The following is a 27,538-nucleotide window of genomic DNA, read 5'->3' on the forward strand; positions in this document are numbered from 1 at the left end:
AGCCTCAACCAGTACCAGAATTGGGGTATGTGCACATGTTGTGCAATATGGGAAAGGGAGCAGGAAGGCTGTATGAGCAAAGACTGGGGGCAAGCAGGGGTCTGCCTTAATTAGATAAGGTGAAAGAGGGGGAGTTAATTAGGCTCCAGCTCTTCCCTACCACCTGGTCCCTGAGTGTTCATTCATTCTCTTAACCCCACTTACCACTGTGCCTCTCCTGCTTTATTCCTATCCTGTCACCTCCACTCCAGGAGCACGTGTGTGACTTAAATACACACACACACACACACACACACACATACACACACACACAGTTGCTTGCAAATGCACACACCACCCCCCATTGGGCATCAGGCTGCTAAGTGGGGTGTGAAATACAATTTCCAAGAGTGCTGGCGTCTGCTCATTAAACACTTCCCTTTGCAGCTCCCTAGTGCCTCTTACAACCTGGCCTTTGACACCCCCTGTCCCCTCCCCCCTTTAAAGGGACCACCTTTACACAGAGGGGAAGTATTTTCCGTACAGGGTAAGCTTTAATTTGAGCTTGAGCCTTTACTTGCTCTGCTGTGTTCTGCCCCCCAGTGAAAGCTCAAATGAGCCTTCTGCCCAGACAAGCCCAAGAAGGACTCAGTCCGCCCTCCCACAGCTCTGATCCGCCAGGCCTGGGGGGTGGTTGGGGAGAGACAACCTCTTCTCCCCACCCCCCAACAGCCATGGTGACAGCTGCGGTTACAGGCAACAGCACTAGGTTCTTGGCCTCCCTCACTGAGCCTCTGATTGTGACAGGGGGAGGGGACTGGACAGTGGTCCCAGCATGGGCGGTCTGGAGGGAGCCAGAGGATAGAAAGCTCTGGGCGCCCAGCCCCACCCCACTCCCTGGGACTTGGCTTGGCTAGGCCTCCACATCTGGCAACAGAAACTTGAGCTTCAAGCGTGTCATCTTCATAAGACAACAGCTCTGTCTCCAAAACACTTTCCCATATGTTTGCTTCCAGCCCTGAGAAGACGGGTGGGGCAGGATAATTAACCCTGATTTGCAGATGGAGAAATGCGGCTCAATTCTGGGATTTGGGAGCAAGATTCTGGGAGCAGGAGCTAGTGATGACGTGAAAGTGGGAACAGAGGAGCCACTTCCTAGAGAAAGGCCAAGCCTAAGAGGAGGGCAGAGGAGGGGGGTATACTTCTCTTCTTCTCCACCCTACCTCCAAGCAAACAGGAGAAAGACCCCTGCAGAAACTTGGCACCCACATTGCTAGGATGATGGTAATAATGAAGACATTAGCCAACATTTGTTGAATACTTAATATGCACAATGTTCTGACTTAAGTGTTTCACATATCATATCTCATTCCTCACAACAAGCCTGTGCTATTATGACTTCCACTTTATAAGTGAGAAAACTGGTTTTTGGGCCCTGTCCTTTTCAGGTCATGTCTCTATAAGGAGGTTGAACCCAAAACTATATAGGCTTCTTCCCACAATGAGGGTCCTAAAATTCAACCCAGGGAGGAATATGTACCTCCACTGCTGATCATTAGATTAGAACAATGCCTGACTAGTACTGTTGCCCCAGGTTGGTCAGGGACAGAGGGATACCAGAGAGACAGAGATGGATGGGAGGAGGTACACAGGACCAATCATGGGATTCTGGGAAATGGGCTCCCAGAACTTGCTTCTGAGCCTCAGATGGGTGCTTGGAGGAGCCCTGCTCACAGTCCTATCTCCACACCCTAGCAGGGTCCCCGAGCTCATGGTTTTGAATGTTTCAGGTCAGGTGGCAGAAGGACGACATGGACCACAACCTTAACTTCTTTTCTGTGTCATCTGATGGCAGGATCGTGTCTTGGACACTTGTGAAGGTTGTCTCTTTCTCAAAGAGGGTCTTGCAGGGGTGGATGGAGACTTGGGGGAGCCAAATGGCAAAGGATATCCCCCCTGGTCCTGCTGATCCACCCCAACATGTATGCTCTCCCTCAACCCCTCTGTGAATACAGAGTGAGTTGGTTCACACAGATGTCATCAAGCTGAAGGTGGAGGGCAGCACCACGGAAGTTCCTGAGGGGCTGCAGCTACACACAGTGGGTAGGAACCCCCTTCAGGCCTGGCTAGCCATTCAGGCCCCCTGAGAGTCAATGAGGGTGGCCCTCTCCTTCTCAACACTCTCTCCCCAATTTGTGCTGAGCCCAGACAGGAGGTAACAGGAAAGCCTGAAGCTGTCAGCTTAGCCCTTGGCCATTTGCAGACCCTTCCTATTTACACAGGTCCCTTCTGAGTTTTAAGACCCTGTTCCTGTTTATGCAGATCAGGTGCTGTTATGCAGATCCATCCCTGTTTATGCAGATCAGGGCCCTGTTTACCCAGATCCTGTCCCTGTTTACTCAATTCCCACCCTGTTTATGCAGACTATATCCCTGTTTGCACAGACCATGTCCCTGTTTGCAGACCTGGTCCCTGTTTACCCTGACCCTGACCCTGTTTAACTCAATCCTTGCCTTGTTTACCCAGGCCCCCATTCCTGTCTACAGAATTCCTGGCCCCTTTGCAGAGTTCTAACTGCCTGGGACAAACAGGCCAGAGAACCGGTTTCTGTTTGCCTGGCCTAGTCCCAGCCCTCACAGGGGCCCAGGTTCAATCTGTCCCTCACAGAGCCCTTTTGCTGAGCAAGGGCGGTGCTGGGGAGCTCCTTCTCAGGACTGAACTAAGGCTGTTCCCTCTTCTCTTAAGGCTGTGGTACCGCCTTTGACTTCCACAAAGAGATCAACTACATGTTCCTAGTGGGCACAGAGGAAGGGAAAATCTACAAGGTGAGGCATCACTGCCCATGGCAACACCTCTCAGGGCCACTTGGACCTGAGCACCTGGGGAATTTAAAGCACTCAGCAAATCCTGTCTGACAGATTTTAGTGATGCTCATCAGTTCTGGAAGGCTTCTTGGGGGAAGACAATGCATTTCTTGATCAGCTTGGATGGGAAGAAGGACTAAAAGGGGATGGAGAATCTAGAAGGTGACTTTAGTCCAGCCTAGCTTCTTTCCCTTTGGGCTTTTCCTTTCTCCCTGGGAGTGGAGCAGGGATGGGATTGGGGGCTGGGGAAGTTGAAACATTCTGGGCAAACTTCCTGGAGGAGATCTGAATTTGAACTGGACTTTGAAGGCCAGGCAACAAGCAGATTGATCTCAGAATATCGGGTGCCGGCAGGACACAGCCTCACAGTTGGTGTCTGCAGTGTCTCAGTGTTAGTAGGTGAACATCCCTCTGAACCTCCATCGTCCAGAAATAGCTCCGCTGCAAGCTTTTCTTAGGCTCAGAGACTCAGAATGTTAATTACAGGCAGCCTCCCGGGAGCCCCTGAGGCCCAGCCAGAGCTGGTCTGAATGCAAAAGAGGTCCCCACCCCCTCTCCACCCCAGCCGTTGGCAGCCCCAGAGAGGCAGAAGGGAAGGGGAGACCAGTTAGTCACTCTATCTCCTGGAGGGAGGGGGAGAGAGAGGATCGCAGGCTAAGGCAAGAAACTGAATGGAAAATCTGGGGATCCTGAGTCTACTACCGGCTCTGCACCTGCTCTAATCTGTACACGGTGGGATGTTTCTCACTGTTACTAGGGTAATGTGTGCTGCAGTGGACCCAGGGCTCCATCTGTCCTGTGCACAGGTCCTGGTCTGGAGAAACCCAAAGCCTGAGACCTGCTTTGTCCTGACACAGGGACAGGAGACCTTTTCTAAATGGCCTGGAGTCCCCAGGGTTCAGCCGCTAAGCAGCCTACAGCACTTTCCTTCACCCTCCAGGAAGGCTCCCCTGTCCTCCTGAACCCCCAACCCCTAAGTGCTCCTTTCTCTCTGGGTGTGTGGAGGGTGGGAAGAGTAGCCAGCAACTTGGCCCCAACAATGTGGAGTAAAGAGGAAGCTTCAGTTCTTGTCCTCCATGGCCCCTAAGGAGGCTGTGGCTGCTGGTTTTTATCTCAGTGTTGACTCCTGATCTCTCCTTACTCCCCACCAGTGCTCTAAATCCTATTCCAGCCAATTCCTCGACACCTATGATGCCCACAATATGGCAGTGGATGCTGTGACCTGGAACCCATACCACGCCAAGGTCTTCATGTCCTGCAGCTCTGACTGGACAGTGAAGATCTGGGACCACACCATCAAGTGAGGGGCCTGCTGCTGGACCTGCCCTGCCTTGGGCCCCTCCCCTGGGCTCTGGCATTATAAGCCCTGTGTCATGGAGTTCACCCCTCCACTACTGCAGGACCCCTATGTTCATCTATGACCTGAACTCAGCTGTGGGTGATGTGGCCTGGTCACCATACTCTTCCACTGTGTTTGCAGCAGTCACTACAGATGGAAAGGTGAGTGGCCCCTTCCTGACTCTGCTGAGCCCCTACTGAAGATCAGGTGAAGTATATTAGGGTCTCCCTCCTGGAGAGCCCACTCCATGCCCAGGTCAGTAGGGAAAAGTGGGACATAAGGACTGTGCATTCTCAAGGGTCAAGGCATCCAAGGTCCAGCCAAAAAAGAGACTCATTCATCATAGGAGACCTCAAGGAGGGAATGGGGCTGTTTATATCAGAGGAGATGAGATGATGCCATCTACCAATTATCTTCTCTTGAGTTCCCTGGGGAGGGAGCTAGAGGGTTGCAGGGGCCAGCTCTAGCTAAAGAAAAATTTATGAGCCAGAACTGATCTGTGACTGAAATAGTGTCTATAAGTAGAGAGTCCCCTCTCTCTGGAAATGTGCAAGCTGATGCTAAGAAGAGGCTTCAGTGGGGCAAAATGGGAGAAGTCTATTCAATTTTGAGAATTAGCAAAAGCTCAGAAACGTTTTGTGAGCACAACCTCTTCTCCTTACAGATTTTGATATAAACTAAAAGAAATGCTGCCCCCATGGAAAGAATATAGTGATTAAGGCGTCACCCTAAAGTTAGTTCATCATCTATATCCTGAGCAGATGTTTACTAAGGGCCAATTCTGGTGCCCAGCTGTAGGCTAACCTAGTGATTCAGGTACTTGCCCTTATGGAGCTTACATTCTAGTGAAAGGAGAGAGACAAAAGCAACATCACCAAAAATTTTCATAATGTTAAGGGCAGAGAATTAAAATTAGGGGGCTAGAGGGTAATGTGCTAACAAATTTTTATAACAACATTATTTGTAATAACCAAGGAATGAAATAAGCCAGAATTCATTAGCTGATGAATGGATAAACAAAATCTACTGTATGTGTGAAAGAATTATTCTTCCGTAACACCAAGGAATGATGTACTCAGACATACATCATGGAAGAACCTTGAAAACTCTAAGTAAAATAACCCAGACACAAAAGGACAAATATTTTATGTTTCCATTTATATGATATGCCCATAATAGATTTGCCTAGTATATTCAAAATAGGTAAATCTAGGGGCTGGGGATGTGGCTCAAGCGGTAGCGCGATTGCCTGGCATGCGTGCGGCCCAGGTTCGATCCTCAGCACCACGTACAAACAAAAATGTTGTGTCAACCAAAAAACTAAGAAATAAATATTAAAAAAAATAGGTAAATCTATAGAAATGGAAAGTAGATTTGTGGTTACCCAGGATTGGGGAGTTAGGGAAAATTGGGAGTGACTGCTCCTAGGTACAAAAGTTTTTTTGGGGGTGATGAAAACATTCCAAAAATCAGTTGTGATGATGGTTATATAACTGTGAATACACTAAAAACCAAGAATTGCATATTTTAAATGAATGAATTTTATAGTATGTGAATTATATATCAATAAAGCTGTTAAAATAAAAAAGAGAAGAAAAGGATTGTATGGCTTCTTGAGTGGTCAGGAAAGGCTTCTTGGAAGAGGTGATATTCAGGCTGAATGACAAGGAGCCAACTGAATGACAAGATAGGTTGAATGACAAGATGGGGTGGAGAAACTATCACCCTAAGCAAATGCTGGCACAAACCCTAAGGTAGGAATGAGCTTGAGGGCCTTCAAGGACAGGGAGGAAAGTGGGGCTGGTGTGTAGAGAGCCCCTGAGAGTGAGGTGGGGGCTAGAGAAAGGGATCTGGATTTTATTTATAGTGCCAAGGAGACTCTGGAAAGATTTTAAATTTTTTAAAGGGAAGTCTGGCTGCTGCATGGAGGATGGATTGTAGAAGGGCAAGAGTTTTAAAGGAAGGGGCCAGTTAGGAGACTGCCACAGTTGTTTAGGCAGGAGTTGATAGTGGGTTGGTCTTAGGTTGTGGCAAAGATAACATCAAACATTTATTGGATACCTGTATGTCAAGCACCATCTGAGTATTTGACATCTGTAACTGGTATATAAACCCTGGCTCTGCCACTCACTAGTAAGTTAGCCTCTAAGAGCTTCTAACACCTCATTTATAAAATATGGATAACAGAACCACCTTATAGCGTGGTTGTGAGAAGTACAATTAGATGTTGCAGCCTTGTGACATGTGTGCCGAGTCTGATAAATGGTAGCTTCTATTCTTATTTTTTTACTTTTTATTTTTTTGTAGTTATAGATGGACGTCATGCCTTTATTTTATTTGTTTGCTTTTATATGGTGCTTAGGATTGAACCCAGTGCCTCACGCTAGGCAAGCGCTCTGCCACTGAGCCACAGCCCCAGACCAGTAGCTGCTATTATTGTTGATTCTGTATAGACTTAAAATTTCTTCTAATTTTTAAAAAATTCTCACTCCCTCAACCACACACACACAAAAAAAACATAAATAAAGAATAAAATTCCCTCTCCCACTGCCTCCAGCTCTAGTGTGCTAACATTAGCCTTCTGTAGTCTCACCAGAAATATCAGGGTAGGTCCTGTGGGGTGAGGGACAGGAGCCTTATCACTCCTGAGTGTGCTGACACCAGCCCCTCCATAGGCCCATGTGTTTGACTTGGCTGTCAACAAGTATGAGGCCATCTGTAACCAGCCGGTGGTGGCCAAAAAGAAGAACAAGATCACCCATGTGCAGTTCAACCCCATCTATCCCATCATCATCATTGGCGATGACCGAGGGCATGTTACCTGTCTTAAGCTCTCACCCAACTTGCGCAAGATGCCAAAGGTAGGGGCTCTGGGAGTTTGGGCTGCTACAAGAGATGAGGATAGTGGGGAGGAGCCAAAGGGGAGTAGCCACCAGTGACCCCAGGTTTCTGGCTCGAAGGACCCCAGGGTAAGGATGGTCCCATTGCATGAATGAGGCACAGAGGAGGAGAATTGGTTATGAGGAAATAGGTCGGTTTTGACCTACTGCATCTGAGCTCCCTGTTGGGCCAGGGGGAGATACCCAGTGAGCACGTTGGCTTGAGCCTAGGGCTTGAGTGAGGGCATCACTGGGCATCCTTTACTGGGATGCTGTGGATGTGACAGGTCACCAAGGCAGGGAACTGGAGGTTTAGCCAGTGCTTCATAGCTGGGCTTACACAGAGCTTCAGCTCCAGTGTCCCTCAGCTGGAAGCTGTGGGTCTAAACAGGAAAGGAGGAAATGAGCCATGAGGAGGGTAACTAGGTCAGCAGCTATGCAGTCCTCCTTTTTAGCTCTGTTTCTTTTTCTGGGGTCTCTAATGGTCAGGAGCCACTGCCCAGAACCCAAGAGCCACAAATATAGGCCATGGGGCCCAGAGCCATGACCTAAAAGTCTAAACTGAGTCCAAATTTAGACTTAAGAACCCAGACTTTTGCCCCAGGCCTTAAAGTCCAGAGCCCTAGGAACCAACTTAAAAATTCAGAGAACTTAAAAATTCAAGAACCCAGAGCCCAGTCCTGCCCATTCATGTACAGAGTGGAGATGGTTCTTTGCTTTCTTCCAGGTTCTGGGCTAGAGTTAGGGTTGAACCAAGTTGCCCTGATTAATGTACCTGTTGGTTGCAACCTGAGGCCTTTACTGCAGTTTGAGGCAGAAGCAGAGACTCTCAGCCACTGGACTTCTTCCCTCTGCCTCTACCCAGACAGGGTCCACTGTACCATCCCTCTGGCACTGGCTTGGTCTATTCCCCACCATGGCCAGGGAGGCAAGGGCTGAGTGTGGCCTGGCCTGTAATTGTAGCCAGCTGGGGGAGGGGGTGGACTTGGCTATAAATACTCTGAAGGCTGCTAAGCGCCTGCAGCTGTGGCCCAGAGGCTGTGGTGGGCTTTTGGGGGTGGGGGGAGTCGGGCGTGGTCTGAATCTCTTAGCTGAGCCCTCGGGGAGGGGGAAGGAGGGAAGAAGGCAGCACAATTTGTGGAACAGACACAATCTGTTCTTAATTTAATGAGGAGAGAGGGGAAGGTTTAAGCTGGGAGAGCTGGACAGCCCTCTGGGAGAATGATGGTCACCCTTTGGGGGAGAGGCACAGCAATGACACCATGAGAATGGTAGATATGCTCTGATCTGGGGAGGCAAGAATCTCGCACAGGTAGATATGCTCTACCTGCTGTGATCCAGGGAGGCAAGAATCTCCCACAGTTCCAATTTCCCACAGAATAAGGATCAGTCATGATTGTGAAAGTTGGGATCTGTGTATTTGGGAACTCATCTCTGAGGACCTGAGCAGGGGACAGTGGGTGCTGGTATTGGTTGAGTTAGAGATTCCTGTGAAATTGTTATCTGATCCTATCAGCAGTCAAGAGATTTATACAAAAGGAAGTCCTGTGGGCATCCTTACTGCCCCTCCACTGTGAAATGCAGACTATCTACCCTTCACAAGAGGGTTTATCCACAGAAGCTCAGGCTTCTCTGCACAGGGAGCTTCCTGTGATTGCTGTCAGAGGTCAAGGACTATCTTACCTCAACTACTGTATAGATGGTAAACTGAAGCCCAGAAAAGCAAGGGACTTGCCCAAAGTCATAAAGGGTGTTAATGACAGAATTGGAATAAAAAACCAGGTTCCCTAAATCCCAGGGGATGGGGTGAGGCCAAGAAGAGAATAAGAACTTAATTTGGGAGGGAGAGTAGGAAGAGAGGAAAAGATTTCTTTGTCGCCTGCCTCAAGAGTATAGAGGTGAGGTGGGTAATGGCAAAGGCATCAGGCTGTAAGGGGCTGGGGAGACAGATTTGGGAACAGCTGCAAGCGTCAAACCAAGAGGAAATTTGAGCTCTGCGTGGTGTCAGCAGCAGGGATGGGCCAAGTAAGGGGCCTACTGGCCCTATACTCTCCTCCTCCCTTAAAGCCCAGGCCACATCCAGGTTGGGCCTCAGCAGGCAAAGCTGGGGCATGTGCCAGTGAGTAGTGGCACAGGTGGCTAAGAGGGTAGGGGTCCAGGAACAGAGGGAAGGCAGAAAATGGCAGCTGCCCAGCCTGCCCCAGCATAGCCCACATCCCACTGTCTGGAAAGTAGGGAAAATGTAACTGGTATGATCTGCCTAAGAGTTCTTGGGGTCTTCAAGCAACACATACCCCAGTGTCCCAACTCCCTTTTTCTCAGGGCCCAACTTACCACTGGAAGCATCATGTGCTCTGTGGGGGGTGCAGGAAGGGGACGACAACAGTCATAAGCTCAGGATCTTCTCTTTTGAGGGACAGTCCCAGTCAATGACATCTGGAGTCACATGGGATATGCCACCTGCCCTCAGAGTCTCCTGATAACTTTCTCCCACCCTGGGTATATCTGACACAGTAGGTCTGGCTCCAAATGACACCCTACCCTCAACCAGACCTAAAAGTATTGACTTAGAGCATTAGATGAGGACACCTGTGGGCTTGTCCTCTTCCCTCTCCCTACTAAACCCATACCTATTTTTTTTATTTTTTATTTATTTTTTTAGTTTTCGGTGGATAAAACATCTTTATTTTATTTGTATGTGGTGCTGAGGATCAAACCCAGCGCCCCACGCATGCCAGGCAAGCAAGCTACTGCTTAAGCCACATCCCCAGCCCAACACATACCTATTATATCCTTAAAAGGTCTGTCTTTCCTGTGGAAAGTGTGGTTCCAACAGTCAGAACCTCCTCCCCGGAGTTAAAGATCTCCTTGGTCTGAATGGGGATGGACACTTTCTCCCATTTCTGCCAGCTTCAAACTCAGAGAATTCTAGCTGAGATTCAGAGCCAGAACCAATGCCTTCTTATAGGCCCTCAGCTGGGCCTATGGGTCACTTAACCTGAGTTGGGGAGGGCTCATGTGGGAGTTGGGGACAGTGGAAATCTAGAATTTACTGGGCAGAGGAGGAGCATTGCTGCCGCAGGTTGGACAAAGGAGTCACCCAGAGAGAGACAATTCATTTCTCACCATTCTTCCCCCATGGACATATCCCTTTTCCCCAGGAAAAGAAGGGCCAGGAAGTGCAGAAGGGTCCAGCTGTGGAAATCGCAAAATTGGACAAACTGCTGAACCTGGTGAGAGAAGTGAAAACCTAAGGGCCTAGTCTCAATCCCTGACCCATTTCTTGCAGTCCTTGGGCTGGGTACCAGGGTGCCTATGCACTCAGCATACATGATTCTGCCCCTGATCGGGTCTCAGTATTTGCCGTTCTCATTCTGCTTCTGAAGGTCCTAGCACATTACTTCAGGATTTGACCCTTAACCACCATGACCCTCCTCTTACTGTGCAAAAATAAATCTGTCTGGAAGTTCATCCCATGCCTTTAATTTTGCTACCACAGGGCCCCCAGGAAGAGAAGAATCTCAAAGTAGAGCCATAGTTCCATTTATTATCCAGCAAACAGTGGGAGGACCAGGGGAGGAGCCCACCCTGGACACCCTCCCATTATTGCCATGGGTTCCAATTTGCTTTCCCAACCTAGAGGGCCCAAAGGTGCTGAGCCTAGCGAAAGGGTAAATCCAGCCCTTGGCCCTTGGGATGGAGCAGAGTTCAGATGGCCCTGGCCCTAGCACCAACTCCTGAACCCCCACCCCAGGCCTGTCTCTCTAGGGCCACCAGAGCCTCTCTTGGAGCCAGGCTGGCTAGACTCTGGGCTTCTGGGTCCAGCTGTAAACAAGCTGAACTCCAAGTTCTGGACCCCAGGCTGGCTGAACTCTGGAATCCTGATTCCAGGATCTGAGTGGGGTAGACTTAGGTCCCAGGCTCCAGGGTAGGTCAAGGGCCTTCAGGGCTGCAGCAGGTAGCTGCCTTCATGGCTAGGCTTCTGGGGTGGTGGTGCCTTCTCAGGACAGGGGCCAGGGCTGGAATTAGGACTGGATTCAGAAAGAGAATCAACGTCGGCAGAACGAGAGTGGCAGGCCCAGCAGAGAATGACCCAAAGCAGCAGCAGCAAGAAGCCTACGAGGCCGTTGCAGACGATGGCGATGAGGGCCCCCTGGGAGATGGCTGCCCCCATGACGGGCAGTACCCTCAAATCAGTACAGACAGCGGAGCTGCCTCAATGGCAAGGCCCATGCCGAGGAGGAACTCCAATACGGCCGCTTTCCAAGGAGGCTGTCCTGTCTGCTCACTCAGTGTTTCCTGGGCAGTGGAGATGCCCACCTGCAGTCCTGAGCCTGGGGGCATAGAGCAAATAAGAGGGTGATGAGGAAGGAGAGGTGGGAGAGGCCCAAGCCAAGAGCTCCCCTCCCACATCTCTGACCTCCCTAGCAGAAAACCTTGAGTCCCACAAGGCTCAAAGACCTCACAGAGCCAACACCCCCATCCTCAGGCCTGGCTCTGGGCACCTGGATGCTGGTGTAGCCAGAGTGGGGAAGCTGGAGTAGGCATACCTCATTCTAAGAGGTGGTAGACACTAACTGGCCCTTCCCACCAAGCTTCCAGCCCTCAAAGGTACCCCACCAGTGGGTGGGACTAAGAGTCCTAGGCCCAGAATGAAGGGGACTGTGACCAGCTTTAGTGTGGTCAGGGCACCTCCTCTCAAGACTGCAGCCAGCCAGCCCAGGAGACCTGCAGAGGCGCCAGCTCACACAGAGGGAACTTTGTGGAGGCCCTGGCAGGCATGTGTGGGTTCTGTGTCTCCAAGGTTTTGTACCTAGGTGTGCCTCTCCATGGGACTTGTCTCTTTATGTCAGGTGTGTGTGTCTGGGTGTGTGGTTTTCCTACAGTTCCCCTGCTAGATAGGTGTCTCTCCTCTGCATACCTATATCTGGGATTGTGTGTGGCTGCCTGTCTCTGGGTAGCTCTCTTCACATCGGTGTGTCCCCATCTCTGAATGTCTGAGTGTCTCCTTTCTCTCCCAATCTGTTTCTGAGTATCTATCAGTCCCTGTGTGTGCCACTCTCTCTTCCCGGCTGTATCCCTCTGTCCTCGTGAACGTGTCTCTTTCCCTTCTTCGTGGGGTCTTGGTGGTCTGTGCGTCTTCCGTGTGTCTCTCTTTGTGTCTGTCTCTCCTAGGGGCTGTGTCTCTTCCTCTCAGTCTCGGTTCTCTGCCCCGGTGCCCGCTGGGGGGGAGCCCCCCTTACCTGAGTTGAGCCCGGTGCGCGCCCGCGGGAGAGTCCGGGGCAGCGGGATGCTCAGCGCAGATTAAGGCTCGGGAGCCTGCGGGCGGGGGGCGGCGGGCGGCTGGCAGGGACGACGTCCACTCCCCCGGCCCTCCCCCTTGGCCGCGCAGCCTCCGCCGGCCGCTCCCGCCGCGGCGCGACCGGGGCGGCCTCTGCCGCGGGCGGTCTGCGGCGAGCCGGCACCTCCTCCCCCTGGGGCGGCGCCTCCTCCGCGGCCCCGGCCGCTAGCTGGCTCGCTCGGCGGCGCTCGGGCGGCGGCAGCGGGAGCTGCGCGGAGTTCGGCTGGGCTCGGCTGCGTTCGGCTGGGCTCGGTTTCGGCCGGCTGCAGTCGGCTAAGCTCGGCCGAGCTCGGCCAGCAGCAAAAACAGCCAAGGACCCCGCCTCCTGGGTGGCCGGCTGCCGGCAGCCCGCCGGGGGCGGAATCATCTCCACACCGCTGCCGCCGTTCAATTGGCTGGCCTCACCAAGTTCCAGCGCCATTGGTCGTGCGCTAGGGTGGGACAGGACCGCCCCTGGTGCAGGCGGGAGGGGCGGGAGGCGGCAGGAGGGCTGAATGGGCTGCTTGGTCTTGATCTGGCCTGGAGAGGGTGTAGGGTAGGGGCGTGGTCCACCTTCTAGCAGGGATTTCTTGCACCTTCCACATCTGGAAGAGCAACATCTCAACATCTGAGAAAGGCCAAGGCCTCTACATGCCCTACACCAGAGGAGACGCGCCCCACCAACCTCTGACCCTGTCATCCAGAAGGCCCTATGTCTCCACACCTGGGAGGACAGTGATCTAGGAGGCCCACTATGATACTACCCATACTCCCGCCCGAGTGTGGACCCTGCATCCTCAGTATAGAGTATTTGTACTTGGCCCTGCATTTGGTGGTCCTAGGAGGTGATGTGAAGATCTCTGGCAACACAGGTTCTTTGGATGCATTCACTGAGTTCCCAGCCAGGGTTGGTCTCAGGCTTATACTTTGCTGTGCTGTGAGGGAATCTAGGACAGAGGGGAGGGGAGTACCTAAAGAATTGCTTTGTCCTGGCTGGAATACTTTCAGGCCTGGTGGAAGTCCTGACTCTCCATCTTAGAAGGTCTCTTAAGAGGGAAGATAACTTGGATGAAGCAGCTAGGGAGACCTTCTTCTCCCAGTTCCTCACATGCCAGAGATTATTATTTTTGGTGCTGGTGCTGGGGGCATATACTCTACTATTGAGCTCCCTCTCCTACCTCGGTGATTCTTAAGTGTTCTGATCTGGGCTCTCTTCTCATCTCACATATTCTTTGTGGGCAATCACATCTCTGAAGCTATATCTGGAATTCTAAACTCATAAACAAGTATGTACTGGAATCAGGTGCTGTTAATCCCTGGTTCTGCCACTTACTAACTTTGTGACCTTGGACAAGTTCCTTAACCTCAGCTTCCTTGTCTATAAAATGGTTATAGTGATAGCTACCTCTCGGGGTTGTTTTTCACTAATTAATTTATACTGAACCAGCCACTTCTCAGCAAATGTCAGCTGATGTAACCCCAACAACCAGGTGGCTAAAAGCTCCCTTTCTCCAGTGCCATGAAATTCACATAAGACCCCAACAAATTCAGGTACTGTCCTGAAGAGGAGAAAGGGAAGAACAAAATAGTGAAATACTGAGCCATTCAATGCTACTGAGCTAAAGACTGTCTAAAATAAATTTTGGACCCTATGGAGTTTACCAGAATGGATTAATTTTAGTTTTCTCCCCTGTTACCCAGCAGGGTAAGAGCATTGTGAGGAAGATCAGATCAGTTACAGGAGAGAGAGGAGACATATCATTGTACATCTGAGTGTAATGTGAGTGAAGTTAGTGACCCAGCTGCAGGAGTTCACATTTTATCCTGAAAACCATGGGAAACCACTGAAGAATTTTGAGCAGAAGAGTAATGTTATCATATCCAGAAATTAGAAAGATGATTTGAGCTGCTGGATGGAAAGGGGTGTCAAAAGCCTTTGAGGGTGAAGGCAAGGAGTAAAAATGAGGGGCTGAAATGATGGGAATAGAAGTGAAGAGGTCAGGAGAACATTAAAGATATTTGGGAACTATAGATGGCAAAACGTAAGAGACTTAGAGACTAAGGGAGGAAAGAGGGAAGGAAAAGTCCTAGATAACTCTGGTTAGTGGCTGCAGATACTGGAATGCCATTTACTGTGAAGAAGAAGCAGTGAATTTCAGCAAGGGACTTGGTGGGGGTAGGGGAGGTGTTGATGAGTTCAGTTTTGGAGACTGGTGGTAGTGGTATCTGCTACTGCTGCTTATTTTTGGATGTAGTTTACAAATTCCTCAAAGTACTATGATAGGCTCATGTTAGTTAGATATTTAACTTTGGACTAATCAAGGGATGACAACCAAATGACTAACATAGCTCTCATGATAACCCTGTGGACAGTGGGGGTGGGGTGGTTTCCAGGAGAAGAGGGATCATGAATAAGCAAAATGGCAGGTGTTCACTAGGGTCCAGCCTTTGTTTGCCCAACACATACACATCATTTTCTATATATATATGATTCCAAAAATGTCCCCACCTATTGTTGTTATAGATTAAATCTGGAATGTCCTCTCATGTATTGAAGGTCCTCTCATACGTCTCATATATTAAAGGTTTGGTCCCCAGCTTGGTGCTGTAGGGAGGTGGGGCATGCCTGTGAAGGGAATTGTGGACTCTGGTCTCTTCTTCTTTCTCTCATCCTGGCCCTGAAGTGAGTGGCTTTGCTTTACCATGCACTGCCTGCCAATTGTGCTTACCTCATCACAGGACCAAAAGCAACCAAGCCAACAGATCATGGACTGAAAGCTCCAAAACTGTGAGCCAAAACAAAGCTTTTCTCTTTATAAGTTAATTATCTCAGGTGTTTGTTACAGTAATGGAAAGCTGACTAACACATCTACATAATCTAACCATCCCCCTGTATGTATGCCAATAAATTCACCTTCTTTCCAATGAGGAGCAACTCAGTGACACATCCAGCTACTGCTTCAAGGAGGTTCTATTGTAGGACCATTGTTCTTTAAAAACAAGTTATCTGGATAATGGCCTGCCAGTTTGGTCTCCATGAGTTGTAACTATGGCTTCTAATAATCCCAATGCCCTTTAACTGTCAGAGATTGAAGCTGGTACCCAACCTGCTTCGTACCTATATATCAATCAGGATTCACGAGGTAGCACAGTCATTACAAACAACCCCCCAAATCTTATTCAAACAACAAAGATATATTTCTTGCTCATTCAATAGTTCAGCATGTGGGGGTAGGTTGTTAGTTTTGCTCACTTGGTCATTGAAGGATATCTTTAAACCAATCCCTTACCACCACACATATCCACACAAAAAGTCCTGATGTTTAGAAATGGGAGAAATAGAGAATAAAATGGAGTAAAAAGGAAACACTGTGTATTGGTCACTAATCCAAAGCATTATCATGGATAATAATGAAAATGATAGCACTAGAAAACCTCATGTATCCGTTAACTTCAAATCTTTGGCTGTGTCATCAGTCAATCTGGTTGCCTCAGGTTTTGCCCACCTTGAAGAGATCCCTTATCCAATGTTCTGAGAGGACTACGGCGGAAGAGTTTTTTGTGGGGGCACTGTACTGATTAACATCACACTTTTGGGGGTAACTTAGGGTTTGTTCTGGGATTGAGCAATCATAGATTTCTGCATTGATGAGGATTAGGGTTGAGACTATTTTTTTTTTCCCTCCCTAGATGATACAATTCTTTGTGGGGTTTTTGTTTGTGTATTTGTGCTGGAGATGCAACCCACAGCCTGGTTCATGATACAGTTCTCTTAAAACCCTAATCAGCTGCCTATCAATTTTATTTTGGGGATTTTATTTGCTAATAACATATTTTACTGATTGTAAAGGACTTTTTTCAGCTTAAATAACTGAAAAAATGTGCTTTTCAACTAATGGCATGTAATAGTTTTTTAGCCTCTTTTTTTCTTGTGAGTTCACAAAATAACTTGCCTCTTGTAATTGATGGAATCTGAGATTTATTAAGTATAGTTATTTTGTCAGTCAGGGTCCTTTTTCACAAATAATAGAATCTTCTGTGGATAGTTGAAGCAGAAAAGGGATTTGTTAAACGAGATTATTTAACTCAGAATTGCTAGGAGGGCTGGGGAAATAGACTTGAGGCTAGCTTCTAGGAATAACACCCAAACCACACTATACAATCTGAGGAGGAAATCACAGCCATTGCTATTCTGAATACTGAGTACCAAGAGTTCAATTTGACTGCCAATTTTACAAGCTCTATGACACCTCTGTGGTAGGAACTCATTATTGCAGCCACTGGAAGACCATCACTGTTGCCACTATCACCCACAAAGCTGGACACTTGTGTTACTATCAGCAACAGCAGAGATTGAAGCTGGTGTCCAACCTGCTTCTTACCTATATACCAATCAGGATTCACGAGGTAGCACAGTCATTACAAACAACCCCCCAAATCTTACTGGATTCAAACAACAAAGATATATTTCTAGCTCATTCAATAGTTCAGCAGGTGGGGGTAGATTGTTAGTTTTGCTCACTTGGTTGCTGAAGGATACAAGCTGTTGGAGGCCCCACCTTCTTATGATGATGTTGTCTTCTTGACATTAGTTTCATGGTTTGCTGTGGCAGGAGAAAGGAGTGAAGAAAAGCTTACACTGGATTTTGCCCACATTGCATTGATCAAAACAAATCTTGTGGTCATACCTAATATCAAGGGACACAGGAAGTACCATCTTCCTGGTGCTCTGAAGGAGTAAGAACCAGAGATACTGGTGAACTTGGAATGATTTCTATCTCACTTATATTGTTCATTTCCACATGGAAGTCTCACAGGTGAAGAATCTTGCCTGTAAATAAGTTGCAAGGAATGCTAGGCATCTTATTTCTGACTTCTATACTTAGGAGGCAGGATTTTTAAATGGGAGTTTTCCTACACAGAAAAACTATTTAAAAAGTAAAGGACTTCCATGAGTATAACAGACTTCTACTACCATAATCAACCCCCAAATTTTGTCGAATCATGCTTTCTGAACCTCCAAGAAGATCTAAGGCCTGAGCAGATTTTTGAAGTTTCTCTTTTTCATAGTACTAGGTCTGGGAGCTCTTTCAATACCTCTGATTATGCCTTATGGCTTAATGGGAAATTAGAGGCTGGAGTGCTAGGGTTGAAAGCCTTTCTTTTTCATCCTACCCTGAATGATGTTTTTATTTTTTTATGGGGGGGAGGACCAGGGATTGAACTTAGGGGTACTTAGCCATTGAACCACATCCCCAGACCTTTTTATGTTTTATTTTGAGTCAGTCTCGCTAACTTGTTTAAGCCCTCACTAAGTTGCTGAGGCTGGCTTTGAACTTGCAATCTTCCTGTCTCAGTCTCCCAAGCTGCTGGAATTATAGGCATGTGCCACTGTGCCCACCCCGAATGATGCTCTTGTCTCATCTCATCCCAGTCAATGCTCTTTACAATGAGAGGCATCAGGGAAGGGATGATAAGAAGGCTTCCCAATCCTCTAAGTCTTCTTCCAGTATATCTCCATCCTGATTGCTGGATCTGAGTTTCCTAATCAGGGTATTAGCATTAGAGAGTAGCAAATAACAGCTTGTGAAGTTCAGTAAGGCACATAATTATCTAATTCCTGGTAACACTAGGTCAAGAAGAAACAGATATTCTTCTCCAAGTTAAATGCATATTCTGTTTTCTCCTAACTTCACGCAGACTACCGTTTTTGAGTGACTCGTCTTGTTGTCTTCAAGTGCTCCAGCTCCAGTTGGCACACAATCTAAGACAAGGGACAGTGGGCAGTAGTTCAAGTAATTGCTTTGCTACAACATGAAAAGGACTTTCAGATCTCAGACTGGTATTAGAAGATCCTAACAGTAGAGACCCTCTACACAACTCATCTTAGTTCCTTATTGTAAGATCTGTCATTCAGAATACTTCAGTACCCAATTTCTATGGTGCTGCAAGTCAGAGAAACCTAACTTAAACTAGCTTAGGCAAAAGCATTTATTTTCAAAAAACTAGTGTTTTGTGCCCAAGAACATGGTGCAACTTGAGAAAACTGGATCTGAGAACTTGCATGCCATTGGGACTCTCTACCTTTCTGCTCCTTTCTGGTTTGCTTCATCTGTTCTCTCCCTCCCCAACCCCATCTGTCTCTCCTTCCCTCTGTTCCTTTGTGTTTCACCCTCCCCCCTCCTCCTTCTCTCCTTTCCTTTTATCTCTCCAGACAAACTTCCAATGCTTCTTTAATCCTTTTCATAATAAATTCAGTTTTGACAGTTCTCAATATTTGCAGTTTGTAACTCAGGTCAGCATCTTCTTCAGTTCCAATTCTGGCCTAGCCTCTTAGTTCCAGTTCCAGTGTTCCTAGGGACTTGCCCTCACCAACCTGGCTTTGGTTGGATGCTAATCCCTGCAGCAGTGATCTGTTGTTGCCAGAAGCTTCATAAGATTACCACAGTGAAAGGCAGCTCCTACCAGAAGGGTGCCATCCATACAAAACAAAGAAGCCCACCATACTAACATTTATGGATACAAGTAAAAAGATAAGTCTGCAAAGTAGATAGCAAAGCACCTGTCAGAGAGATAGAAGGAAAACCAAGATGGGCCAGGACTTAAGGAAAGTCAAGAAAGGACAGAGATTCAAGAAGGAAGGAATAGTCAACAATTCAGAATGTCCCAGAGAGGTCCAGTAGTCTGTAGAGAAGGAACCACCAGCCTTAAGAACAAGGAAGTTGTTGGTTATGTTGGTGAGAAATAGTTCCAGTGGGCAGTAGAAAAATGGAGATGAAGTATATAGTGGAAGCCGGATTTTAGTGGTTTCAAGAATGAGTAAGAAGCAGATAAAATATAGATGATTCTTACAACAGAACTTACTAAAAAAAAATATGAGTAAGGAGAATAGATACAGAAAGACGTGGAGTCAGAGAAAGATTTTTTTAATATTTAAAAATCTCTTACATGAAGCCGGGCATGGTTGTACACACCTATAACCCCAGCTACTAGGGAGGCTGAGGCAGGAAGATCACAAGTTCAAGGCCAGTCTCAGCAACTTGAGATCTTGTCCCAAAATAAGTTTTTAAAAGGCTGTGAATGTGGCTTCGTGTGGGAATGTGGCTCAGTGGTAAGTGACCCTAGGTTCAATCTCTCTTTTTTTTTTTTTTAATATATACTTTTTTTAGATGTTGATGGACCTTTATTTTATTCATTTATTTATATGCAGTGCTGAGAATCGAACCCAGGGCCTCACACATGCTAGGTAAGTGCTCTACCACTGAGCCACAACTCCAGCCCCCTAGGTTCAATCTCTAGTACCACACACCAAAAAAAAAAACCCAAACAACAACAACAACAACAAAAAAAAACTCCTATGTTTCTTTTTTTTAATATTTATTTTTTTAGTTTTTTCGGTGGACACAACATCTTTGTTTGTATGTAGTGCTGAGGATCAAACCCGGGCCGCACGCATGCCAGGCGAGCGCGCTACCACTTGAGCCACATCCCCAGCCCCCTCCTATGTTTCTTTTTTTTTTTTTTTTAAGAGAGAGAGAGAGAGAATTTTTTTTTTTAAATATTTATTTTTTAGTTTTCGGCAGACACAACATCTTTGTTTGTATGTGGTGCTGAGGATCGAACCCAGGCCGCACGCATGCCAGGTGAGCGTGCTACCACTTGAGCCACATCCCCAGCCCTCCTATGTTTCTTATATGGGCAAATACTGATGGGAAGGAATCAAAAGAAAAGATAAACTTGATAGCTGTTTTTGTTGCTACTTACCCTCTGCCCTAGGCTGTACAGACAGGCAAGCAGGATCAGGGACCAAAGCTAAAGCCCTGGCAGAAGGTGTGAAAAAAAAAAAAAAAAGGTATTTCAACCTTTTTTCCCCCATAGTAGAAACTAGAGAGAGAGGAGGTACCTGGTCCCGGTATTGAGTGACCTGTCTTGTGGCTCAAGGAGCCTCTAGGAGCTTGAGGATGTACCTAGACAGAGAGGCCCTTGTGTGAAGAACAGAGTCACAAGACTGAAACCAATCCTGGGCCGGTGGGGGCAGGATGGGCACACAGCAGCTACACTCAAGGATAGGCAAACTTGCCATGTGTTCTGATTTCCCCATCTCAGAACCATGCCAATCGCTGTCCCCCACCCACCCACTCCCTCTCATCATCCTTGCCAAGCTGTCACCTTCTTTCTCAGCTCCACTTCCCCACATCCTTAGCTGCTGCCCCCGCCTTCTGCTCTCCCCATCCTTGAAGCTGGCTCACCAAGGTTACTTTCACCTTCTTGTCATATCCAATAAATATTTCTTAGTCCTTATCTTTGTTGGCAACATTTAAATTGTTGGGGTTTTTTTTTGTAATGAGGCTTTAACCCAGGTACGCATAACCACTGAGCCACATCCCAGCCCTTTTTATTTTATATTTGAGACAGGGTCTCAATAAGTTGCTTAGGATCTTGCTAAGTTGCTGAGGCTGGCCTTGAACGTTCAATCCTCCTGCCTCAGCTTCCCCAGTCACTGGGATTACAGATGGGTGCAATCCTGCCCAACTGTTGATCCCTTTTTGAAACTCTGTCTTCTCTTGTCTTCCATGAAGGCGCTTTCTCTGGGAACATTTATTCCTCCTCCTAAAGTGACAGCTCTTATTTATGAAGCACTTCGACTGTGTTGGAGTTTTACATTCCTCATAGGTAATTCTCACCTGAAGGCAAGACAGGTCCAGGAAACTGAAGAAGAGGAAACTGAGGCTCCATGCAACCAAGGGTTTTTTCCTAAGGCCCCATAGCAACAAGTGATAGAGTCCAAATTAGAATTCAGATTTGCTGCACTGCCCTCAGCTCCAACAGCTCTCTGCCTGCTCCATGACTTCTTTAATGGGCTGTGCTCTCTGCAACCACTGTCCTCTCCGTTAATCTTAAGTGAGTTCCTCTGTGTCTGTGGCATCAGTGCCCATTTTTGTGCTTTAACACTAATCCGGACCTCACTGCCAAGTCCCACACTGCAACTTGTTGTTGCTATTGCTATTGTTATTAAGAACTAATATTTATGTAGTGTCACAACATGACAGGCACTGTGACAATGTCTTTATATGCATCATCTCATTAAATGCTTACAACAACCCTAGGAGGCTGGTACCGTTATCCTATTTTCCACTTAAGGAATGAGCATTAGAGGGATTAATGAATTTTTTCCAAGGTCAACAGGTACCCAGGTTTGTCTGACCCCAGTGTCACTGTCTTAACTAGTAACTATATGCCCTCTGCCAGGAGGTCCCATTTGTACCTCATGCTTGAAATGGCTGCCTCTGCACCTGTCTGCCCCTTACTCCTGTGAGACCATAGGCAATTGATTGAATGTCTGAGCCATGGTTATTATAAACTTTCCCAAAGCCTGATTTCCTGTGATGAAAATTTCTTTTTCTTTTTCCAGCATTTTTTATTTGTTCGTTGTAATGACAGTTTCGGTAAACAATTTCCTACCATCTCCCAGTCAGCAGGATTGTACAAGACTCTTTTTTTCTCCCTTCCTTTCCCACCTCAGATTCATTAAGATGTGAAGACTATGTACTCTGAAAGTACTGTTCTCACCGACCAGCCCTAGACTTTCTCCTGCCTGGATACAGCAAGAAGCTGTTCTTGGACTTTCCACATCATCAAGAGTCCCTTCCTCAGGTTGCTTGGTGTTCTCAGCCACCTTGGGTTCTCCTTCTCGTTCCTCCTTACCTTCTTCTGCACAGCTCCCAGAGCAGTCTTTCCAAAACACAAAGCTGCCCAGGTGTGACCAGTTCCCTCAGCTCTTAACTCCCAGGAAAAGCTTTAGAACCTCAGCCTGGCTTTCAAAACCCTGACTGGCCCCACCTTCTCTCCAGCGCCAGGTCCCACCCAGCCCATTACTAACCAGAAGAGAATCTGTACCCTTCCTGGCTCTCTCTCCTGTCTTTTCCTCCTGCCTTTCCCTCCAGGGGTGGTATGAGGGATATACTTTGCCTCTCCACAGTCCCAGTCAACCTCCTGCTGGTATATGTTTTTCCCAATAATGATGGGCCTGGAGTCATGTGTACTCAGGTGTGCAAAATCAGTAATGCTTCTCTATTTTATAAAAACTATATGGTTGCCCAATAAGGTGAATATATTTAATGCTATAGAACTTTACACTTTTAAATGGTTGAAGTGGCTAAAACTAAGTAATAACTCTTCTCCCAGGTTCTAGCTCCTGGAGGTAGTAGGAAGGTCATTATTGAGATCCCTCCTCACCCCATCCTCCCCAATTATGGAGAGGTCCTTATTTTATGCTGCAATTTACATGATCTTTGCTGATATGCCCCAGTTTGGGGAGCTCAATGCCCAGGATTCTCTGTTCTAAGCCTACGATGCTCACTCCTGGGGTACCTCTAGGGGGTATTTGGTTGTCCCCTTGCCCATATAAATACAGATTCCCTCTCTGTTTTGAAGAAAGACCCTCTGAATTACTTTGTCTTTTCTCTCCTCTCTATAGTATTATTCCTTCAAGAAGCTTAGGCCTCGGTCTAAGGTTATGGCTTAGCGGTAGAGCACTCGCTTAGCACATGCAAGGCCCTGGGTTCAATTCTCAGCACCACCTAAAAATAAATAAAGGTATTGTGTCCAACTACAACTAAAAAAATAAATCTTAAAAGAAGAAGAAGAAGAAGAAGAAGAAGAAGCAGCTTAGGCCTGCTGAGCACAATAAGTCTGTAATCCTAGCAGCTCAGGAGGCCAAGGCAGGAGGATGGTGCAAAGTCAGCCTCAGCAACTTAGTCAGGCCCTAAGCAATTTAGTAAAACCTTGTCTAAAAAAAAAATATATATATATATATTTTTTTTTTTATATATATATATATATTTTCATATATATATATATATGAAAAGGGGTCTGGGGATGTGGCTCAATGATTAGACACCCCTGAGTTCAATCCCGGCTAACAAACCAAACCAAACAAAAACAGCTTAGACTCCCGGAAGGCCAGAGTCAGGAAGATGTCTGAGATTGACATTGATGCCTTGTGCCTGAAATACTCCCCACTAGGAGCTAGGGAGAAAAAAGGGCCAGCCTTCTGCATGAGATAGGAAAGAGAAAACTGGGTCTGGAACAAAACTCAGTTGACATCTCAGTAGATTATCCTGGCCCACTAACCCTTGCCTCAGGGGGTCAAATCCCTTGACGCATAAACCAAAAGGTAGCCTTTCTTGTATACACTGATAAGACACAAATATACAGCTCACAGAGCAGAGACACACATTATACAAGCAAATACATATGTACAGGCAACAACAAGCCTACCCACAGGCATAGGCATGCACATAACACACATCCACTCAGAGATACATGTCGAACTACACAAATACCATGTATCCAGAAAAACACACATAAAGAAGTCCATAGGCCTCAATGACACAACATGTGCAAAGACAAACATACCTTCAGAGTCACAAAACAGGGTTAGCAAATGTGTTTTGAACCAATGATACTGATCAGTTTTCTAGGACTGGAAGAATCTGTGTATGTGGAAGACAGTCTGGTAGGAGAGAAACCTAGATAGAAACAGAGAAGGGAGCTGGATGCGGCCAGCCTGCACAACTTAGTGGGACCCTGTCTCAATGTAAAAAAATATAAAGAGGGCCAGGGATGTAGCTTAGAGCACCACTGGGTTCACTCCCCTAGTACCATAAAAAGAGAAGAAAGAAGAAGGAGAAGAGTAAGAAGAAGGACAAGAAGAAGAAAAAGGAGGAGGAGGAGGAAAAGAAGAAGAAAAATAGAGATCTTGACACTAAGGAAAGAGAGTAATAGATATTTGTAAGGTTCCTACTACTTGCCTAACCCTCACTTATTCATCTATTCATTTATCAGTTACTAAGCTGGGTCATTTTCTGAGCACAGACCATGAGATAGAGTGAGACCTATCCATGAGCAACTATGACAGAGTGGCAAGTGCTGCAATGGGGGACACACATCCCAACTCTGGGAAACAGTGGAAGATAGGAAGTGTTAGGGAAATTTGAATCAAATGTTGAATAAGTAGGAGTTGGCTGGATAAAAGAGATGGATTAGGAGGTCAACTTGGGCCAAGGGAAAAGCACATAGGAAGGTATAAATATTAGTTTCCTGTTGCTGCTGTAATAACAAATTACTATAAACTTAATGGTTTCAAACAACACAGATATCCTCTTACAGTCTGAAAGTCAGAGGTCTGAAATCCATTTCAGTGGCCTAAAGTCAAGGTGTCTGCAATTCTGTTTTTTTTTTTTTTTTCTGTAGGCTTTGAGAATCTGTTTTCTGCCTTTTCAGCTTCTAGCAGCTTCTAGCTGCCTATACACCTTGGCTCATGGACCACTGCCCTATCCTCAAAGCACATCACCCCAATCTCTGCTTTCACCATCCAGCATCTTCTGTGATACCCCCTCCCTCTTTCTTATCAGAACCATTTTTGATAAGATCAGGTCCATCCAGATAATCTGGGACAATCTTCCCATCTCAAGACCCTTAATTTTATCATATCTGTAAAAGTTCCTTTTGCCATATAAGGTAATACTCTCAGGTTCTGGGGAGGGCATATTATTTCACAATCTTAAAAATGCCCTTTAATGTAAATTTAGTTATCCCCAGATTGAAGATGAGGAATATGAGGCTCATGGACGTTAAGTGATTTGCCATTAGACCTAGATGGAGACATGGGTAAACACTGTAAAAGTAGACTGAAAAAAAAAAAGATACATGCTTATTATTAGTAAGTTATCTATAAAGCATACAAAAGAATACAAAGAAAAATACAATAAATCATTCAATCATACCATCCAGAAATGATTGGTGTTATATTTAGTAAGCATATTACAGGTATAAAGAATCATTGAGAAAGACAAGAAGAGAGAGACAGGTGCAGAGAGAGATCCAGACAAGTTAAAAAATATCTAGGAATAGGGCTATTCTTATAGTCCTAACAGGACATGCTATAGAGGCTATTTTTATTAAACCAAAAGTAGAAAGTGTACTTTTACTTGAATTTAATAGAGGAAAAGAAACTGAAGATGAAAGAATAACTGAACCTAAGCTAAGTATTACTTCACCTCAAAAAACAGTCATTCCTCTTGAGTTTAGAAAAATGATTTTGATTAAGAGGTTGGAGGAGGATTTTTATTATGATGTTTCAAATTTATATACTATTAATTGACTCTGAACTATAAAAGAAAATGTGATCAGTACTCTGCCCTCCTTTCCACCCCTCTCCACTCCCGATTATGTTGCCAACGTTGTTTTTACTCTATCGGGATTTATAATATTTACATTCTGTTCTGCAACTAAAACTCCCACAGTTTAATCTTAACCAAAATGGAATTAATGTCACCACCAGTACTATTACCATGGATCTCTCGTCCTCAGCTCCTGGTTTTGATTAATTTTTTGGCTGACTGGATTTTGTCATGGATAGTTTTTTTCTTTTTCTTTTCTTTTTGTACTATTATCTTTTTATTTTTATTTTTTGTGGAAATGGGGATGGATCCCAGGGCTTTGCACATGCTAGGCAAGGGCTGTACCACTGAGTTATATTCCCACCCAGACTTTTATATTTTCATTTCAAGACAGGGTCTCACTAAGTTGCCTAGGCTAGCCTGGAACTTCTAGTCCTCCTGCCTCAGCCTCCCAGGTAGCTGGGATCACAGGCATGCAAGATATTGCTTCATTATCTTAGTGTTGATCAAATGTTACCTTGGAGAAATTTGACAGTAGATTGCGTTTCCTCTCATTGTAAGTGACTTATTTTTTCTGCCTAGGTGCCTGAAGTATTCTTACTTTATCCTCAAATTTTGGTAACTAAATCAATGTGTCTTAAGGTCAGTTATCCTATATGAATTTTTCTGGTATTTGGTGTGTGTCTTTTCAAGCTGACTATTCAGTTCTTCCTTCATTCTAGGGAATTTCTCCAGTATTTCACCTTAATATCTTTTTGTGTTCCATTTTTGAAACCTCCACTTTAGGGCTGCTAATAGTTATACTATAGTAGCTTGTCTTCATCCTATTACCTTCTCTCTAAATGCTTTAATATCTTTATTTTTTTCCCACTACATTTACCCTCAATATCTTAAACCTTTCCTACACATTACTTTGATTTTTAGATATATCTATTCTGCTTTGCTGTTTCTAGTTTGTTATATCTGTAATATTATTTGGGGCCTCTATCATTCCCCGCGCCCCCGCAGTTCTCTAATCTCTGCGTCCATCCCATTCTGTTGTTTTGTCACCTTGTTCTTGATTCTTTAGACTATTGATTTCATACTATAAATAAGACCTTCTTCGACAGGAAGGACTTGCTAGAAATCTGCTTTTATTTCTTCAGTTGTATTTTCTTCTAGATTGGGTTCTTTCTTTTGCTGGCTCCCTTCCTTCTCTCCCTCCCTTCCTACCCTAGCTTTTTCCTTTTTGCTTGCCTGTATTTTGGCAATGGTCTTTGTGCCTAAAGGCCATGCCATTTCCGTTCTTTTCTTTTTTCTTCTTTTTTTTTTTGTCTTTTTTGGTTCTGGAGATTGAATGCAGGGGCGCTCTACTTCTGAGCTATATCCCCAGTCCCCCATTTTTTATTTTTTAGATTTTTTCCCCCAGCACTTTTTTTAAAAATATTTTTTATTTTGAGATAGGGTCTAAGTTGTCCAGGTTGGCAATGAACTTGCTAACCTCCTGCCTCAGCCTCTTGAGTAGCTGGGATTACAGGTGTGCCACTGTGCCTTGCTTTCTTTCCTCTTTTATCTGTCATGGTTTATGCTTAGCAGACCTTTGTTGAGTCTCCTTGGAAGCTAACTATTGAGTTCTTTCTTTCTTTATTTATTTCCTTTTTTTCCCTTCCTTCCTTCCTTTCTTTTTTTGGTTGTTGTTGTTCTAGAAATTGGACCCAGGGTTTTATGCATGCTAGGCAAGCATTCTGCCAACTAAGCTATTCCCCCACTGTGGCTGTTGCTTTCAAAACACACCACAATCCCAAAGCCTTAGGATGACTTGACTGGGGCTCCTGCTGACCTTGAGTATTGTCCCTTCTCTGAGACTATGTCAGATGTCTTGTTCCACCTGGGAAGTGAAGCATATTCCATTCCTATAGGCTTGTCCCTTCCCCACAACCTCAAGCCCATTCCCTGAAGGATGCCAAGTGCTTGCCTTTGCTGAGGTCTTATGG

General features: G+C 46.1%; 2 protein-coding genes across 4 annotated transcripts in view; one reads left to right on the plus strand and one right to left on the minus strand.

Annotated features, from left to right (window-relative positions):
- Positions 1-10,532, plus strand: part of Dnai1 (dynein axonemal intermediate chain 1) — a 64,711-nt gene extending 54,179 nt beyond the window's left edge. For both annotated transcript variants that reach the window (XM_040285943.2, XM_040285940.2), the window contains exons 14-20: positions 1,770-1,859; positions 1,995-2,082; positions 2,725-2,804; positions 3,995-4,143; positions 4,244-4,343; positions 6,858-7,043; positions 10,223-10,532. In XM_040285943.2, coding sequence (XP_040141877.1) covers positions 1,770-1,859; positions 1,995-2,082; positions 2,725-2,804; positions 3,995-4,143; positions 4,244-4,343; positions 6,858-7,043; positions 10,223-10,315 — 786 coding nt within the window. In that variant the 3' untranslated portion in view covers positions 10,316-10,532. The remainder of the gene's footprint in view (positions 1-1,769; positions 1,860-1,994; positions 2,083-2,724; positions 2,805-3,994; positions 4,144-4,243; positions 4,344-6,857; positions 7,044-10,222) is intronic.
- A 56-nt stretch (positions 10,533-10,588) lies between these two features.
- On the minus strand, positions 10,589-13,736 carry Enho (energy homeostasis associated). Of its 2 annotated transcripts, none has more exons than XM_005326213.2 (2): positions 12,305-12,647; positions 10,589-11,395 (listed from the first exon to the last, which is right to left on the minus strand). In XM_005326213.2, exon 2 carries the CDS (start codon positions 11,233-11,235, stop codon positions 11,005-11,007), a length of 231 nt encoding a protein of 76 aa, XP_005326270.1. In that variant the 5' UTR covers positions 11,236-11,395; positions 12,305-12,647; the 3' UTR covers positions 10,589-11,004. The 2 variants fall into 2 exon arrangements, with proteins under 2 accessions (XP_005326270.1, XP_077903888.1); XM_078047762.1 differs by having other exon boundaries at positions 11,231-11,395; positions 12,305-13,736.
- Between the last annotated feature and the right edge of the window lie 13,802 nt (positions 13,737-27,538).

The sequence above is a fragment of the Ictidomys tridecemlineatus genome, chromosome 4, assembly GCF_052094955.1.
Source record: "Ictidomys tridecemlineatus isolate mIctTri1 chromosome 4, mIctTri1.hap1, whole genome shotgun sequence".
In the NCBI taxonomy this organism is placed as follows: domain Eukaryota; kingdom Metazoa; phylum Chordata; class Mammalia; order Rodentia; family Sciuridae; genus Ictidomys; species Ictidomys tridecemlineatus.